The sequence below is a fragment of the Pelodiscus sinensis genome, chromosome 2 (assembly GCF_052426305.1).
Source record: "Pelodiscus sinensis isolate ZL-2025 chromosome 2, ASM5242630v1, whole genome shotgun sequence".
Classification (NCBI taxonomy): Eukaryota; Metazoa; Chordata; order Testudines; family Trionychidae; genus Pelodiscus; species Pelodiscus sinensis.
Window position 1 is genome coordinate 69950174 of NC_143053.1, and position 20240 is coordinate 69970413.

The 20240-nt window shown below is 38.1% G+C and overlaps 1 protein-coding gene across 4 annotated transcripts in view; it reads right to left on the bottom strand.

The window, feature by feature from the left end:
* SNTG1 (syntrophin gamma 1) overlaps positions 1 to 20240 on the bottom strand; it is a 532572-nt gene that overhangs the window by 213181 nt on the left and 299151 nt on the right. For 2 of the 4 annotated variants that reach the window (XM_006112171.5, XM_014577356.4), the window contains 2 exons: positions 17186 to 17229; positions 17042 to 17083 (listed from right to left, as the gene is read on the bottom strand). In XM_006112171.5, the coding sequence (XP_006112233.3) occupies positions 17042 to 17083; positions 17186 to 17229 (86 nt within the window). Of the gene's footprint in view, positions 1 to 4821; positions 4958 to 17041; positions 17084 to 17185; positions 17231 to 20240 lie in introns of those variants that run through there. The other 2 variants (XM_075920716.2, XM_089776261.1) reach the window with 2 other exon arrangements.

The window sequence follows — 20240 nt, forward strand, 5'->3', positions numbered from 1 at the left end:
GTGTAGGGGAAGTGAATAGGGAAGCGTAATTTACACCTTCACATAACACATGAACCCAGAGTCACCAAGTGAAAGTAATAGACACAGGGTTTAAAGTAGTAAAAAGGAAGTATTTCTTCACACAACACGAACTATGGAACTTGTTCCCAGGGGATGTTGTGAAGGTCAAAACTAATTGGATAAAAAAGAATTAGATAAGTTAATGAAGGATAGGACCATCAATTGCTATTAGCCAAAATCTGAGTTTCCAACCTTTGATCTGGGTTTCCCTAAGCATTTGAATGGCAGACGCTAGATTGGGAAATAGGAAATGGATGATAAGATTATTTTCCATTCATTATTCAGTTCATTATTGGTGAAACATCTGGCATTGGCCATGGTCAGAAGATAGGACACTGGGCTAAAAGGACCCTCTATGGCTATTCTTGCATTCTAAACTTCTTTGGAAGATGTGTGCCATACTTACCTCTGAATGATAGCAGACAAAAACGTTTACTAAAATTGAAGAAACTAAATAAGATACTACACTCTTTGAGTTCCTCACAATCTCCACTACAATCATCAACATTTTGCACAGCACCATAAAAGTTCATAACAAGATGAAATAGATTAATATAAATTTAGCTTACACAGATCTAGAAAAGGCAGCTAAACTATTTCCTAATATATCTCACCAGGTATTATGGTGGTATATAGTAAAAGCCTTTAAACTGAACTAAATTAAACAGAAAGGATTGCTTAGATAGAGAGCTGTATTCCAAAGTCAAGAAAACTATGTTATAAGTCAACTGAAAATTCATGAATGTTACTAGCATCATGATAGCAAACTATACACCTACAAAGGATATCTTATTTTAGGCACAATTCCTGGGGCTGTTCATAAGAAATTGTGTGACATCATCTACCCGTCAGAGACATCAGCAGCAGCATACACTGTTAAGGAGAAGTGCTGCAAGTTGTAGATTTTTTTCAAACAAACATTGCTGAGAACATTCAAATAAACTGAAATATCCGGAGAAGGTCTTATCACTTTCCTGGGCCATCTATATGGCTTCTTCTCAGAAGATGGAAGGTATATAAGAAAAGTATTCTCACCTCAGAAAGTCCTCCACTTAATTTTCTATTTTAATTCAGGAGCTTTCTACTTTTCATAATCTGGACATATTTTCATACACAAATTGCCTGTGAACCCTACCCTCAGATACACAACTGCATAATATTCCTATGATAACTACAACTGCTTACACAGAATAGTAATATTAGAAAATATATTAATATATGCTAGTGATCTTTTAATGGAATTTATCCCCTGGAAACACTTAGGGTGTATCTATATAACACTGACATTATTTCAAAATAACAATGCAAGTACCTACACAGCAATTCCATTATTTTGAAATAAATTTTGAAATATTTTGAAATAAACCTTGTTTCACGAGGCATAAGGGATTGGTTGGCAAAGGCTTCCCCAACCAATGGATCTGTGTCTAGACTGCCGCGCTGTGCTGGATCAGCTGATCGTCAGCACAGCGCGGCGGCCATGTTTATTTTAATGAAGCGGGGATTATTTAAATCCCCGTTTCATTAACTATGCCGGGTAAACTAGTTTACATGGCTCCATCGACGGACATATTCAAAATATCTTAGTATATTGGTTTGTTACATAATTGGCATTATTGCTGTTCCTAATTTAGATTCTGAATGAGGAACTAATATGTTTCTAAGTGCTTTTTGAATAGGAAGGGACTTCAGAACATTCTTCAGAGATTTCTTGAAATTTGGTCTGAATGACTTGTGGAACTATGCCAAGGCCCTGATGCTAAAAAACTATCCAAACAAACAGAAGAGTATGACCATGCTAAATTCCCATTATAGGACTGAGGACACATACAGAGTATACTGAATATTAAAATATAAAGTCTACTATGTGAAAATAACTTATAGGAAATATGAGCTCCACATTTATTTTTCACAAGAGTTTGTACTCATTAAGGATGAGCACATAGATATGAATGGAAAGTTAATATAAGACCATTAAAGTGGTTGAAATCAAAATCTATTTTCAAATTTGTATCAGAATGTATGGAGAAGTATTTAGTTTTGCTCAACTCTAAAAGTTATTAGAGCATCACTTTGCATAAAGCACAATCCTTTGCCAATCTTCTCTTTGAAGTAGATCAATATTTGGATCTATTTCCACTTATGAGGCTGCCCAAGCCAGGGGCAGATGGCGATTTCGCGGGGCCCAAGGCAGCACAATTTCGCGAGGCCCCCCTTTACCACGGCGCATGCGCGGTGGTGCCACGCACATGCATGGTGGCGCCACGGCGCATGCGCGGGGCTTTTTGAAGTGCAGGGCCCGGGGCGGCCGCCCCGCTCACCCTGGCCTATATCCGCCCCTGGCCCAAGCTCTAATCTCTGTTGAGAAAAGTACTGGAGTTCTGACCTAGATATAATCAAATGATAAAAGAACTGAAAGCCATGTAAAAACTTTTTTCTTCCCCTCTCTGTGAGGGCAACCTTCCAGACATAGAATAATAATTGTATTACATCTATTTGAAAGAGATTGCAAATATGTAAAGAGAACAACATGTCCAAAGCACTAAAAAGCTCCAATTTGGCAAAGTGTTTCACATGCATAAGTTTATGCACACACTTAACTGTTTTGCTGAATCAAGCCCTAATATACATAGCAGCCCTAATATAGTCACAATCCTACAGTGAAAATATAATTGTAATAATAAACTATATGTCCTAACAAGTTTTGGATCATTTTCATTAGCCTCCATGTCTTAGGGCTTATATGCATAGCAGTATTGAATGCACCCAGATTTGCAAAACTTGCAAAGAATCAGAGACATTTTTGGATAGGGTAGATATTTTACATTTGAGGATGTATAAACAGCTCCATGAAAGTGCAAATGTCAGGTTTGTAGTTTAGCCTCTGAAAATACAAATTTCAGATTTAACCTGCCTGTAGTACATGATCTTCAGGATTTTCAAAGTTTAGCATAAAGCTGATCTAAAACTGTGTTTGTTATAATTTATATTTAACTTTATTCCTTTGCAGCTCTTACTTTATTTCATTTTTCTAATTAGGCATTAACCCCAGAGAAATCTGCTTATGTCAACAGTTAATACCATTTGGGGTAAGTTATTACAAGTCATATTGTATAGATAGCAATACTTGTGAGGTACTTTTTCCCTTTTAAGAAAAAAACCCAACAACCCTGAAACACAAACAATAAAAGTAAATCAAAAAATGATAATTAAAGTGCTGCTGTATGGGTGCTGAGCCAGTGTGTTGAAATTTGCAACAAATGAATTCACAAATTAAGAAATCTGACCTTCAGAAAAGCCAGACCTTTCAAATTCAAGTAATTCTGGGATCCCAGATCACCTTGTAATGTTATTCCTGAGATCTGAAAAGCTGAGCAAGTCAGACTGAGATACTACTCTATCTGATAGGAGAGCTCTAAGGCACACTTAAATATTAGGCAATTGCTGGTGGCAATTCAAGAAACAGACTTTTCCTTTTGAGTCACTGTTGAACTAATACATTGCTACAAGGTATACTATATTATTGAAGGTGCCATATTTTAGATAAAATGTAAACCAAAGATCTGGTCTGCTGAGTCATTAATGCCCTTGGTATTTCTAAAAAGTAGGATTTTAGCACATCCTGGGGAAATTTGAAATCTCTCCTCCTTCCATTCTCATCCTCCCCCACCACACACACACTCACTTTCCATTTCATTTGAAAAAGGTATGCTCTACCTACCCTAAATATTTTATATGTTTCTGTGCATAGTTAAATTGTTGATCTATTTTACTTCAGAGATGCCTGCATTCAGTGAAAAGTAGAGTAATGACTGCATGTATTTTATAACATTTTGGATGCTTCATAATAAATGGTACTGTTCACACATTTTATTCTAACATAGTTCTCTCTCTCTCTCCCTCAGAGAGTGATAATGCAAAAGTAATAGATGATTTATAATAGGTTCAATGATTTTGACCAAGGAACATTTTATATTTGATTTATATGTATGTATATATTTATACAAGAATTTGGTTAGAGAACTTGGCATAGGTAAGACAGACTAGCAGTTATTTTCAACATGTCTGTAGAAGCTTGCATATACTAGTGCACTATATTGAGATTAATTATGGAAAAGGGGTTTAATTCAGAACAACATATTGCAAGAATTCCCAAAGTGTCCATAGTGCATTTGGACACACACCAACAAGCTGTTATTTATGGAAAATGTCATGTAGGTATTTTCTTTCTAGTGTTTGCATGATGAAAACTATTGTCTTCTGTTTCAATGAGGTGTTGTGGATTCAACCAGGTCATATAAAGTAATATAGGACTGTAATTTACTAAATTACATATCTCATTGTCTTTGGGGTAGCGCTTTCTCATTGAATTCTTCTGTCTCCAGCCCACTTGCAGAGAAAACAGCGTGTGCATGTGCATGTGCATGTGCGTGTGCACGCATTGTGGCAGTGGTCATAGCAACTGCTACAGGACTCTACCAGAAATTCTACAAAATCTGCATAATCAGTAAATATAAAATGAGAGGATCATCCTGTTTCTTCTACTATCCATTAACTTTTATTACTGTGTTCAGTTCTATTGGACCCTTCCTTTAAAAAAATCCCACCTCATGTAGAATAGCAAGTGCTGGCTTTTAGACTTGTATAAGGAAACACCAAGACTATCAGGGTTATACTAGAAGAAGGTTACACCCCAAGAAAATAGGAACTAAGGGACCAGTGTTGACATACAGATACCAATACACCAGTACCATACTATACCATACTATTGGTTGAGAAGTATGGGTTGGGCCTTCTGGAAACCTCCATGTATCTGTCTGGAACAGTCCAACACTGGATACTATTGAAAAATACATAGGGTCCATTCTCCTTTCCTCTTCCTCCTCCACCGAACAAACTGTCAAAAGACAAAGACCCATTGTAGAGAAAAAAAAAAAAGACCTGAAGAACGTTCAGGAATCAGACAAGCACTCAGTACTCCCTCCCTGTGCCCTTCTAAATTTATTGTGGCCAAAATTGCCCATTTACTAACAATCACCATGCAGAAGTATAACATGCCACACAGTGTCCCCTCTTCTTGTTTAAAGGAATAACAATAGTTGTGTCTCTCATACTGCTGTGTGGTGAATATTGTAAATGTATACTTTTTTTTCTGGTGAACAGTGTTAATGCAAATTGCTTCACTTAGACAATTTTGAAAGGATAATTAAAAGATTATTCCCCTTCCCACACTTGTTTTGATTTCAGTCTGCAAAATGTTTTTATACCTTTATTTGTTTGCCTTTCTGTTCACTAAAAGTGGTACCAAATGCTCATTTGTGTTCACATGTCCAGTTCCAGTGGGTTATTTTGGCATATTTATCTCAAGTTACGAATACAGATGAGTCTGTGTATTTTCAAGTAGCCACATCTGTGTTCTTAACCTGAAATAAATAAGCCACCCATTCACAATCTTAGGGCAATCGAGGTTTGGTGCTCTTCATGCATTTTCTTTTTCTGGTTTCTTGGCATGGCACTGCAGTTATGCATAGCTCTTTACAAAACAAATAAAGATGGGAGTCCTTAGCAAAAAGTCAAATCAAACACAGCTCTGTATTTGAAATGTTGTTTACAAACTGATATTTTCCAAAAACATTTTGGAAAAACTACTCATGTTGATTTCTTAAGGAAACAAAAGAAAACTGTAGAGTAAGGTATTACATCTATGTAAACCAGGTCACAAGCAAAGTGGTTTACATTTGTGGTGTCAATAAAGTAGTTTATAGTCTAGAGATTTTTCAAACTTGGGGTTGCGGCTTATAATGGCAAATTGCTAGTTGGCGCTTTGTTTACCTACACCTCTTCAGGTTCAGGCAATCACAGTTCCCGTTGGCCGTGGATCACTGATCCCAGCCAATGGGAGCTGTAGAAAGCGGCGCAGATCAGGACACTGCTTCCAGCTGCTCCCATTGACTGAGAACAGCAATCCACGACTCTCGGGAGCTGCAATCGCCCATACCAGCAGAGCTGGTGGCATCTCCCAGCCAGTTAACAGCTTGTCCACACAAGGTGTGATGCAGTGTGAGAAAACCGCTGGTTTGCGCTACCACACTACCCAACCAGTGATCAGTCAGTTCAAGAGAAGCTCAGGATTTGAACAGTAATAAAATTGTGCATCAAAATGGGGAAGGAGTGTAATGACAAAACTTTTTTAATAATATAGTATGTTACCTATCACCTCAGGCTTCACTCTAGCTACTGCACTCTGAGCCTCACTTTCCTGAGCACTTGCAAACAATCATTTTCATCCTTAAAGATACTTATTAGTAATGAATGTCTCATTGCTCCTCTTTCACTCAATCCAATTCACAGTGAAAATGTTTCTTATATTAGAGGTTGTTAACTGGACTGCCAACTAGTGGAAATAGATGGAATCTCAGTAACACAACTCTTATCTAACTACACATATCCTGAGGCAGAGGAATAAAAGAGATATACATTATGAAAATATGTAATGCTGATTGATTCTGTAGCATTAAAATACATTAATGAGGCCAATGGATGAATATTAGACTTTACTTGAGATTGGCACAAAATGGATTAAAATTACAATTTACACACCACAGATAGATTTGAAATTAAAAAAAAAAAGAGTCAAAGGTGCCCACACAAGACTATAGAATGAATGATCCCAGTGTGAATGATTGTCTAAATACTATTTATGCAACACAGAATAACATGGCAAATTATTTACAAGTCTGTTTGAATCTCTGCCAGTGTATGTACACTTATTTCAGATAATTACTGAAACATTTAACAGATTATAATTAATTTCAAACAACATGCACTAATTACACTGTAAATATATTAGTAGTGCTGTTAAATTGCAGTGGTGACAGCATAGAAAAAAAGAGGAGTTGAGAGGTAGGGATGAGTTATTTGACTATATCTTTTGGTGACTGAGAAACTCTTATTTTCAATGAGAAATGTGTGGTTTATTAATGCTCTGATTATAGAAAACTATTATACAAGAGATCTTAGAATTCATGTCTAGTTTTATCAAATCAAGGAAAAGAGTAATATATAGTTACATAATGTAAAATGTGCAATATGGCATAGAGCTCAACACCATAATAGTGAAAGACTGTTACTCTGAACTTGAAAAGTTGCATTATCATGGTCATATAAATAACATATTATTAAATAAATAATAAATAATAATAATAGATTCTCAGGGACCTTTCCCTTAGATATGCTTAAAACACTTTACAAACAGTAGTGACTGAAGTCTCACAACCAATCCCATGAGATTGGTATTATCACCACTTTGTGGACAATGAAACAAAGACAGAAAGGAAATACAATATGCCCAAGGCTAAACACTTAACAAGTCAAAGCTGGGAGTCACATCCAGATCTCTTGACTCTCAGTCCCGTGATTTAAACACTTCACGTCAATTATTCTCCAACTAACGACTGTGATGAAGAATTATTTTTTTGGTTAAACAGCACAAACTAACTCTTTTAAAAACAACAAATCAAATAAGAACTTTCCACCCATACACTTCATTTAAAAAACTGTATTTGCTACTTTGTAATCAACAACATAAAAAATAAGATTGATTCTACCAACAGACAACAATTGCCTTGCAAACTTGGAACCAATACAGGCTATTTAGTCAAAACACCTACAATGATATGTGGGACTCTCTTTTTAATTGTTACAGTACTTGACAAAATGACTGCGGAAACTAGTGTGTCTGAACAGGGTCTTGTATAGATTTGCATTAGTTGTACAAACATACTGAATTATCCAACCACATTCCACATCCCTCCCTACAATAATAATAGTTGGCACTTTTATTCCACAGATTCAATTATGTATCATAACACCCCCGTGACATAAGAAACATTTCTCCCTTTTTCATGTGGAAAACAGACAAAGAGAGTTTGAGAGAATGAGTAGTACAAAGAAACACAGTGAGAAGGTCAAGTGGCAGTCAGGACGTTTGGATCCTTGGTCCTTACCTTAACTTCCTACATTACGTTCTCCTTTGATTCAAAGCATGGAGATGTCTTGGGGAGCAGTGATATGTAATGAGTGACAATTTATAAAAAATTTAACACTGCATATTTTAATTATCATACACATTACATATCAGGTTCAAGATGCACATCATGGATCCTGTATGTCCTATGTATGCTAGCACTGAACAAAGAGAAAGGATAATAGCAAACACTTTCACAAATCCTCAGGACTGGCAATGGTGAGGAGGGAAAGGGGAAAATGTCTAAGAAGATTTGTCCTGGCATACTGGTCACCTTAGTGCAGTAGGATTTTCCAAGTTCATTTTTAACAGAGTTCATAAAAAAGAGGATGAGGGCTGAGTGTATAAATAAATAATTAAAATGCACACCCTTTTCACATGACTGCAGAACAGTGTGAAATGGGTAATTGTGCATGAAAAATAACCACATGTACAGGTTTTCATGCATAATTATAGGTGCATTCACGTGGATTATTTGTTTTTTTGGCAAGTGGATGCTAACTATTTCTTTTTCAAAAATATTGACCACACATATAATAATGTGTCATTGAAATGTCTCTAGCAATCATTGCTGTAGTGCCTAGACACTAAAATACCACATGAAACTTTAGTAATAATTGGAGCACATAACCACCTTCCCCCAGCAGTGACTCAGAATTCTTTATTCTGAGTAGGAATCAAACTTTTCCTTCCCAAGACATTATAGAACAAAAGGACAACATTCTTTCAACTATGGTGTATTTTAATATTGTTTTTCTGCCTTTTTGGTCTATTAAGCAGAAATTTAATCTCACAATAACAAGCTTCAGAAAACACAGAAAACAACATCCTAAACACAATAGTTTTATGCAGCTGTCACTTATCCTTAAGCACATTGGGTTAATTTAGCATCTGCACATTCTCTTTTATGTATATGGTTCCAATAAAATCTAGCATAAATGATAATCACTTTAATGATCAGGTAAAATCTTTCTTGTTTGGGGTCAACTCAGGATATGAAGCAATTCCCTCCCCGCTCCCCCCCACCAGCACTTCAGCATAAATGCCATTCTTATCGTACTGTACTATGTGGACTACCAAATTGAGTTTAGATTCGACTCAAAATGTCAGATATAAAATTGAAATTATGGTATAGTTAGATCATTTTGGGATTCAGGTTGATAACTGAATATTAATAAATCATTTAGACAATTGGATAATGACTCTACAGTACACCAGCATGCTGCACACTAACTGCCTGTATGATCACTGTTATAAGCAGCTCAGAACATTCACTTTGTAGCAGTGTCCACATGGCAAGTTCATGCATGGCAAACTGATATGGCGTATATTTACACCCTGGCTTGCCATGCATTACCTTGCAGGGTAGACAAACCCTTAGCATTTACTAATAACTTACAGTTCCAATATATTTTAGATTCTGTAAAACTCAAAATTCAAGGTGGGAAAATGAAAAATAGCGTCTGAAACAAAACGAACAAAACTTATCTCTAGATAAGACTTTGAAGGACGTTTGTTGTATTTCAATATAAACAAGTTCCAGCTGTACTAAAGAATGTGAGGAGGAACAATGAGCCATTCATCTCACCTAGGAAAAAACCCTCCGAAATTATAGCCAAATCCATAGAAGAGATAAGCACCTGGAAATTCTATGAGCATTGCCAGATGCTCAGCATCAAACAGGATTTGACTCTTCGAAAGTCAAAGCAGAACACACATAATCTAGCATAAAGCAAGCTCATTTGGGCAGGAACCATCTTTTTATTCTGTGTTTGTGCGGTGCCTAGTACAACAGGGCCCTGATCTATGATTGGGGCTCATTGGCACAATGGCAACACAAATGTATGTTAAAAATATAAAAGAACAGAAATGGTTTTCTTAGCAAACAGAATAATGGCTATTTATAGAAATAAATTGATTGTCTTAATAATCCATTTGCAGCATAGTCATATCACAGAAACCACCATCATTACTGGCACTAATTAGAACCCTTTATTTGTATGGCCAACATAGATGGAAAGAATTAAGGGTCTAATCTTGTTACCAAAGTCAAGAGGAGCCTTGCAGTTGATTTTAGTGACCAATATTGTCCCATCTAGATTTCTCCTGCCACATGGAACAGGCTCCGTTAATACTGTAATGCCAACCTGCTAAATTTGAGACAAAAGAAAGCGAGTTTTACTTAGTTTTTATTCATCACCATTTCTGTTCTGTTTCTATTATATCTGCTTAGTATCACTTAAATCTCTGATCTTTATTAATAAACATCTGCATGCTTAATTTTAATATAAACTGTCTCACTGCTGTGTATTAAGGTAAATAATAGATCCTCAAAGAACTGTCTGCAAGACACAGGGCATAGATAGAATTAGCCCTCTGGGGACCACATGTCATTATTAACTGATGGTTCCAGAACAGGAGTGCAAGACAGAGCCCCTACTTCTGAAATCTGTCCTGGCTTGTGGATTGGGTGAGTGACTTAGAGACATGCTGGGGTGGATTTTAAAAGCTCTTGTGGCCAATGCTACATTTATAGTACTCTTAAGAGAAAACCATTTGCAGCTTCACTAGTGGCTCCCAAACTTGGCTGCAGTTGCCAAAGTGATATGGTGTAGGGCCCTTTAAAGGACCAGCATATGCACCAGCAGTGTTCTAGGTGATAGGGTGTTGGAGGATGGAGCCATTCAGCCAAGAGCTACCTCTAAAAGTTAGGCACCTATAGTCTTACCAACCTTTTTATGTATGCTGCAAAGGGCACACCCAACACACTGTTGTCAGAATATTTACCCAAACAGTTGTCTTGTAATATATTTCTTGCACGATCGATCATCAATATCGCTTTGTGATGTATGTTTAGGTTGTGTATGAAGAGTTATGTATGAATGCTGGTAATATGTTCCTATGCATGGCGGAGGCATTTGATACACAAGTTTGGTTTTTCTGCCTGTTTGCCTGTGTCTCCATTATAAACTAAGCAGAGTGATGTTAGAGACAATGGATATTCATTTGCAACTGAGGTCTGATCTATATTAGAAAATTAGGTCAATTTAACCTACATCAATCAGGGGTTTGGAAAAAAAATACATAGTCCTGAGCAGTGTAATTAAGCCAACCTAAGTCCTCATGTAGACAGTCAATGGAAGAATTATTTTGTCAACCTAGTTGCCATCTCTCAATGAGCTGGTTTAATTACGCAGATGGGGAAAATTCCTCCTGTCAACACAGGTAGGCTATGTCTACACTGGCATGATCTTGTGCAAAAACTCTTTTGTGGAAGAGTTCTTATGCAAAAACTCTTCCAGAAGAGAGCGTCTACACTGTCATGTGCTTTTGTGCAAGAGACGTGCTTTTGGGCAACAGCATCCATGCCATTGTAGATGCTCTCTTGCGCAAGAAAGCTCTGATGGCCATTTTAACCATAGGGCTTTCTTGCGCAAGTAATTCATGTTGTCTGTCTACACTGGCCTCTTGCGCAAGAACAGTTGCGCAAGAGGGCTTATTCCTGAGCGGGAGCATCAGAGTTTTTGCGCAAGATGCACTGATTTAATACATTAGAATGTCAGTGTTCTTGCGCAAGAACTCACGGACAGTGTAGACAGGCAGCAAGTTTTTGGGCAAAAGTGGCCTCTTTTGCGCAAGATCGCACCAATGTAGACACAGACGTAATGTTTACACTGAAATGCTACATTGGCACAAAGGACAATAACCATGCTTCTGAAGCTAAGTGTAGACAACCTCCTAGTCCACGGAGAAAGCTAACAGAGATGAGAATGAGGAAGACAGAATGGCATCTTCTTGGTGCATAAGCAACAGAGAAGAAAAAAATATCTAGGGACACAATTTAAACATACATTTCAAAGGTTCCCTGGACTATAATAAAGGAGGAAGAAAACCTCTTCAATATCCTTCACTTAAGGGTCAATGGGGCTGTAACGGTGTCCACCTGCTTGTGAGCACCCCTCTGTGGCAAAGGGGTGCCACGTAAGGTCTCTGCTTTGTCATTTTCAATGTTCTGAGGCTAGGATCTGATTAGCCTTGTCCACATTGCTATTGGTTCTTGTAGTAGGCTTGTGGCCACTCTTTAGACACTGGACCTGGTCCTTACCCATATCTAAGTTCAGCTCATACTGAACTTCAGTCAGTGTATAGACCTGCCTGGGTGAAGCTCCTGTACAGAACTGCCAGACCCTAGCCCAGAATATTCATTTATACTGGGTTACTGGGTCCTGATTGGCTGCCACAGAAACAGCCCCTCTATCCTGCCTGGAGGACCTTTTTTCTGCTTCTCTCGCTGAGATGGGGTGTGGCAAGAACCCGGGGATCCTGTAGGGGGCGTCAGAGCTTAATCCACCCCATCACATGGGCCCACAGTCTTGGAATCTGTGACAAATGGATCCCTCAAATATATGGATTGAGAATGCAAAGAAGTGACTGTAGATGAAAAATGACCTGATACAAGCATTGTAATGTTTGTAACACAAGAAAGCATGTTTTATTTAGTTTTGATTCGGCACCATTTCTGTTTCTATTATCTCTGCTTAGTATCACTTAAATCTCTGATCTGTATTCTAAAAATCATGCTTAGTTTTACTATAAACAGTCTCAGTGCTGTATATTAAGGTAAATAATAGATCCTCTCCTGGGTTAACAGGCTAATTAGTGTCTGAGTACTGTTCTTTGGAGAAAGTGGACATAATCATTTCTGAGTGTCCATTAAGAGGGACTGAACTACTACAAGGAGCGTGGAACTGGGGTTTCACTAAGTGTTATTTGCAAGGCAAAATTTAGATTGGCAGGATGGTGAGGAATTTTCTGGTGAGCTGAACTTACTGGTGTGGGAAGGAACAATATTTTCTCTTGCTGAGGCAGAGAGGTTTCACAGTGGATGCTTGTTCTGAGCACCCTCCATAATTGTCAAAGTTGATAACCCCTAATTTCAGCCCTGAAAGGGTCCAGACTTGACAAATTTGTACAGCAGCGGGTGGGAAAGGGAGTAATGTGATGTTGGAGAATAGAAAGATCATACCATAGATCTTAGAAAACTCCTAAGCAATGCACCGATTGTTACTGCAGGTGAGGACACAAACTAAAGAGATGATGTGACGGATCTCTGAGAGGAGTATTGCTTAGAGATTTCCTTCCCATAAATCTCCTTGTTTGTTGATATGCAGCAATGGGAGCAGGAGAACACTCATCACAGTTCAGATGACATGCCAAAGATTCTATGGACCACTTAAACTAAAAGATTTTTGGCTTAAGTCATTCATACTTAACAACCACAAAGGGATGATTTTTTAGTGTAAAATGTATTAAGGCTAAACCATCCTTTATACCTATCTTAGGTATCAATATCCATTACCATCTCACTTGATCCCCCAGGGCTGGCCCACAACATTTTGGCACCTGAGGCAGGGAGCTCAAATGACGCCCCCATGCCCCCTTGCTTGGGCCAAAACTTTAAAAGGTCTCAATTGTCTGGGTCCTAGTGGCAACCCCCTCCTCCTCTCCCACGCCACAGTCTGGCACCTGTGGTAGCCACCTCAGTTCGCTTCATGGTAAGGCCATCCCTGTGATCCCCTCACAGCACCTGACTGAGGTAAAAAAGTTATCTTCATTTAACAGATGGGAAGCTAAAGGTACACACAAACTTAGGCCCAGATTTTTAAAATGTATTTAGGCATTCCAGTGCTCTCCATTGCAATGCCTAATTAATGTAAGAGTCTAAGTCTTATTTTAATAGAGGGTTTTTTTTCCCCACTTAGACTTTGTAAGACCAAGTTCTAATATATACATTCCTTCCAAAATCTACACCAGTGTGATTTGCTCAAGGTCATACAGGAAATGTGTGGCAAAGCAGGGAATTGAACCAAGCTCTAACAAGTAATAGGCTGGTGGTCTAACCACTGAACAGCCCTCTCTATTGCCTTCCTTGATCCTATGACACATTGGTGGGGCAGTCTGAACTTTGTACCACTTCATACTGTACCATTTGTGTTGCTCAACAGAACACACCCCATCTCCACGACTGTGAAACTAAATGTATTAAGAAAGTATGGGTAGATATGTACCTAAGCAAGAGAGCACTCACTCAGTTAAATTGCTCCATAAGAAAGTTGATGTAAAATCATTCTTAATTTGCCTAGCACAGTTGACAGTAAAGCACAGTGACATTCCAGGGACAATTTCTCAATGATATAATACAACATAAGAACGACCATCCAGGTCAGGCCACAGGAACACCTAACCCAACAGCCAGTCTTGCAAGAATGACCAATGCCAGGTGCTTCATAGAGAGTGAACAGATCAGATAATTACCAAGTGATCCATCCCCTGTTGCCCTGTGCTGCACTAATTATGTCACAGGCTTATTGTTTGCTGAAATATATAGACAAGACCCGTGTCCTGCCAAAAGATTTGGGAGCCCAGAAACTTTTCATGGATAAATAGAAGGAAGGAGAAATAACATTAATAAAACATATAGAAGGTTGTTTACTGTCATGTACATATACTTGAATCTTTCAAATTTGGCTTCACTTGGAAGCAGCACAGAGTAATAATCATATTGGTTTATTTTTTTTTAAATATTTTACATGATACTAAGACATACAGATCAAGACTGGCATACTGTCATACAGTTAGCATGTGGCCAGGGCCTTAGAGAGTAGTAAGGCCTCAGCTCCACCAAACTTGTGCATAGAAGACCTACTCAGATAAGCTCTTTAGCTGTGACTTGACTTGAGGGAGCACAACAGTGGTTAAGGTTCCATTACTACTTTTCTTTATGAGCAAGTGGATAGAGCAATGGCTCCACTCTCTCTATTCTCCAGCCAGAAAAGCTGGTAGGAAAGAATCAGAAAACATGTTGCCTCATGCAAAGAGCTGTAGCATCTGCTTCCCTGTTGTAGAAGAGGAATGCCTCCAAACTGCATCTTTCGGTAGTGCAGCTCAGAGGTGTTCCTAAATACACCACATAACATGCAATGCATGCCAATACAGTAATAATAAAAGCAGACTTAGAACACTAAAGAAGCTCTCTCCAAAGCTAACTCCAGCTAGTGGTTACATTGGGTTTCTACCATATTACTATTTCAGAACACTGAAGCCACAGAGACCACCTTATTCGAGTCATTTGATAAACTCTAGAAAGCTATGCACCTACCAACAGCTATCATGGACTTTTTAGGGCGTCAATGGGCACAGAGTCTGGGTATCTTCTTTTTTTAAATGTATTTAAACTTATTTTATGGTCCTGGTGCTAGGTTTACTTACTGTTTATTGCTATGATTATGATTATTTGAATGGAAGTCTAGTTCACAGTACTATCACTTGTATTTGCTATCAAAGCAATAAAAAGTTTGAAAACAGACACACCAGTGTTCCACGTGTTCCAGGAAGGAAATACTGTGAAGGCCAAACATATAGGTTTACTTAAAAAAATCAATCTGGGGTAGGGCAGTGAGGATAAAAGGAGCCAACACAGTTTAAGTTTCATTTTATGTCTTGGCTACACACCATCAATTGTTTCTTAAAGTACAGCTCTGCCTCTGTCACAGTCTCAGAACAAAAATGTAGCATCACAGTTTTGAATGTTTCTGTGTGTAGACATGTGACTGTTCACCTTTACTAGTCCCTTAATTTCCATTCCTAAAAATTCCAGTACTTCATTAAAATTCCATTGAGGGATTTTTCACAGTAATTTAAATCATACCTACAGTAAAGCATATGAAAAGATGCAAGTCTGATAGCTGTTGGAAGGCCAAAACCTGCAAATACAGTGAATCAGGGCCTATGTACACAAAAGCCATTATGATAAAGCCTTTCTTAGAGGAAGCAGCATAGTGAAGAATGGTAAATATTTTCCATCCCAAATCCAAAGAAAATCTGCACTCTGAGAAGTACTATTAGTAGAATGGTTTAATCTTTCTCACTGCACTAATGTTTCATTGCAACTTCATCTCAGTTTGTCATTTAGCATGCTGTTTCTATATGTATGGCAAACCTTCAGCAGTCTACCATATTAGAAAAAGCAATAGCTTTCATATATAACAGGCTGTTAAATGAGTATAGATCTTCTTTGCAGGAGTGCTGAAATCTACTGAACCAAGCTGTAAACCCTGCATGTGATGGAATACCACATCCCCAGTACTTCCAGTACCAGCACCTACGCTTCATGATATTTGTGATAGAAACTAAGCTTCTGTACATATTGTTATTACAGCAACATTGTAAAATGTTGTCTATAAATTCCCTCGCTCTAATAAATGGAATTTAGGGATGCCCTTTTTCATCTTTTCCTCATTCATGGATATTTATTTCTCCTCTACAGAGTTCCACATTCTGAAAGGATTTAGAGAAGTCAAACTCCTTACATTTTATGTGAAACTGGAGGTCAAAGGGGACTGGCCAATAGCTTAGAAGCTAGAATTCAGGAAACTTTATATCTACTATAGATATAAACTATAGATCTCTCAAATACACACTATGTCTGTCTTTTCTCCTTAATGTCCTATTTTCCCCCAAAAGAAATTGGTTTAGTAGAAGGGCAGCTTTTCTGAAAGCTGATATCCACAGGAGGAAGGACAGAAGAATAAGCTTTCTTGGAATATTTCCCACCAATGTGGAGTGATTGACAATGCTTTTGAAACTAAAATGAAAAGCTAGAAAGCAACAGTACTGCTGAAGTTTAATATAGATGGCCAGACAAAGCAAGCGTGGAATAAGTTCATTCAAACCTCGAATAATAAAGAACCAAACTGTAATCGAAAAGGACTGCTTTGAGGGCAGTAAAGAAAATCTATGGAGAGTGAATTGTATCAGAGGCAGGATCATTTGACAACCTAGGAGGTATAGTCATATCTGTCTAGAAAAAATAATGATGAACAAGGCAATGATGGTGCACCGAATGCAAAGTAAATAAAACCCCTCATGATTAAAAAAAAATGAATACAAGCTCACCACTTCTTCATGCCTGCATTTTCTTACATTAATTCCATTAATCTGTTAAGGGGAAAGAAAGAAAGAAAGATAAGATTATATATCATAAATGCAGATTGCCGTTTACTTTTCTGGAAAAAAAATAATTTAAAAAGTTTTACATACCTGTAGAATTGCGTCTCCTATAAAGAGCAAACCTGAGAGTTCAGCTGTGAACAATAGAAAGCATATATTTCATTTAGATATTTTGTCCAGCATGTTGAATAGACACACACTTTTTTTTCCAATGTATCTAGCATATTACTGCAACTTGGGAAAGCTCTAAAAAAGTGAAACAAATAATACATTTTTTTAAAAAAAACTATCATCAATACATGGCATTGATTCTGATTTCTTACTGTACCAATATTTCTAACTACAATACCAATATATAGATTTTACCAAAAAGTGGATGGGATAAGGAAGGAAGATCTCTACAAAACTTTAATAGGAGATTCCCAGCAGACCATCTTTTGGTCTCCAACCCCCCTTTAACCCTCAGTGCAGAAAATGTTTAAATCTTTTGCTGATTCGAGATAAAACACTGGATTGGGTCCTAAATGACTAAGAAAAGATGGACTTTGCAATGCAGAAGTTTAACATATCCAAGTTCTAAGGAACCATGAAGGGAAGTCCAATCTAGAATCAAGAAGCACTATAGGAATCACTTTCATATACTTTAACTTTACTTTCCCTATGCTTTTAATTGAGCAAACTCCATGTCTTGCATTTTTGCCAATCTCAGCTGCATCTGTATATCAGGAGAGGAAGCCCGTTAGGTAGTGGGGATGCAAACCACTCAAGAGTTTTTGTCCAGTAAAAACAAACACTGTGAATTCCATCCAGAAATTTATCTCAAACCAAATGACTTTGGGTTTCAAGTAAGTCAAAGCAAAATGTTCTTAATCACAGCTACCTCTTTGATGCCTTGCTTAATGTGCATGCTACTTGTAGTCTGAACTCAAAGGCAAATGCAGGAATAATAGTAACCAGGTCACATTAGAAAGAAAGGTTTTTTAGCCATACAAATGTGAAAACATCTTTGCAGTTACACCTTCACACTTTTATACACTGTTCTAGACAAAGGGCTGTCTATCTAATCCCACTAGTGTTTTAGCAGTCTGTTCCCAGGACAGTCGGAGACTGCTTCATTCCTTTCATAATTATTACTGTTTGTTAAACCTTAACTCCCGAATAAACAAACATACACGAAGGGTACGTCTAAACTACATGGCTCCGTCGACGGAGACATGTAGATTTGTTGTTTTGGCAAAGTCAAATGAAGCCGCGATTTAAATGAGCGCGGCTTCATTTAAATTTACATGGCTGCCGCACTGAGCCGACAAACAGCTGATCAGCTGTTTGTCCGCTCAGCGCGCTAGTCTGGACGCTCCCCTGCCGACATGAAAGCCCTTTGTCGGCAGCCCCGGTAAACCTCATCCCACGAGGAATACCGGGGCTGCCGACAAAGGGCTTTGAAGTCGGCAGGGGAGCGTCCAGACTAGCGCGCTGAGCGGACAAACAGCTGATCAGCTGTTTGTCGGCTCAGCGGGGCAGCCATGTAAATTTAAATGAAGCCGCAATCATTTAAATCGCGGCTTCATTTGCCTTTGCCTATGTGTCTCATTTACATGCCTCTGCCGACAGAGGAATGTAGTCTAGACGCAGCCAAGGAGAAAACAAATCCCCAAACATGTGTGTTCTTAAATCTAGGGTAACACAGAATGGAGTAAGTATGTACTAGAATACACAATATTAGTTTTTAAAAATCGCAGACCAGAGTCGGACTTTAAATAAGTTATGATACAAATATATTTTATAAATATTTTTTCTATTTTCTGTATTTAATAATTAAGTGAAACCACTTACTAGTTCATATTTTTAGAAGGAACAAATGATAATACGTCATCACTTTACACAGCACACTATAAAGAAATAAAAGAAAGTCTCTATCTACAAGAATTTAGAATCCAAGGGCTTGATCCTGCAAACATGTATATATAAAAGCATTTTTACTCAAATAAGTAGTGCCACTGATGTCAACATTATTCATATAAATAATGCTATTCACAAGAATGTTTGCAAAACTAATAACTAACTTAGGCACAGCACAGAAGGATTTAAAAAAAAGTCACCAAGACCAAGATCCTGGAAACATTGAAGATAATGGCTAAACTCTCATGGATTTGAATGGAGTGGGGATTTTCATCTCAATTTTTCTGGTCCAGGATCCGATCTTACCATTCCTTATATACAGGAAGTACTTCACATTTGTGAATTGAACTTAAAGGGTGGCTAGTCAGCTTTCCTGAAAAATTGCAAATTAGACACCTGTGCGAAAGTAATTAAATACAGGCAGTCCCCGGGTTACATGGATCCGACTTGCATCGGATCCCTACTTACAAATGGGATGAGGCAACCCCGCACTAGCTGCTTCCCCCCAGCAGGCTAGGGAGACGTGAAGCTAGTGCCCCCCTCCCCAGCAGACCAGGGAGACGCAGAGCGGCTTTTCTCAGCAGACACCTCAGCTTGAGAATAAAGGACTGAGGGAAGTGAGGTGTGGGAGAATAAAACTGAGCTCTGGAGAAATGTTTGGCTAGAGTTTCCCCTACAATATGTACCAGTTCCGACTTACATACAAATTCAACTTAAGAACAAACCTACAGTCCCTATCTTGTATGTAACCCGGGGACTGCCTGTACATTAAAAGGCTGCATAGGATTTTGTTTTTTCTTTTCCCACTAGATTTAGTTTGTAGATCTGAATAACGGTAACCCAGGTACACACCTGTAAACCAGTCTGTGTTATCAAAGACATCTAATGACTGCAACAGGATAGCCCACTAATGCAACAGGGTATCATTATAAAAAAGCTAAAGAAAAGACCAAAGTCAGTAATGAGGCAATGCATAGCACAATATAGTTAGTGCCTGGGACTTAAATGTGAGTTTATTAATGCTGATAATCTCTGGGATGTCTCGTGATTATTTATTGTTCTGCTCCTTTCTTTTCTAAATGGGGAAGGGTGGAATCAATAAAGGTACAATAGTCTGTACCTGACTGATTAGAACACTTTCTTATGAGTCGGCCTTGCCCTGTTCAACTCTTTCACCCTCACGAGCTGAGGATGGAACTGAACCTGGGTCTACTGCATCTCAGGTAAGTGCCACAAACACTGGGTT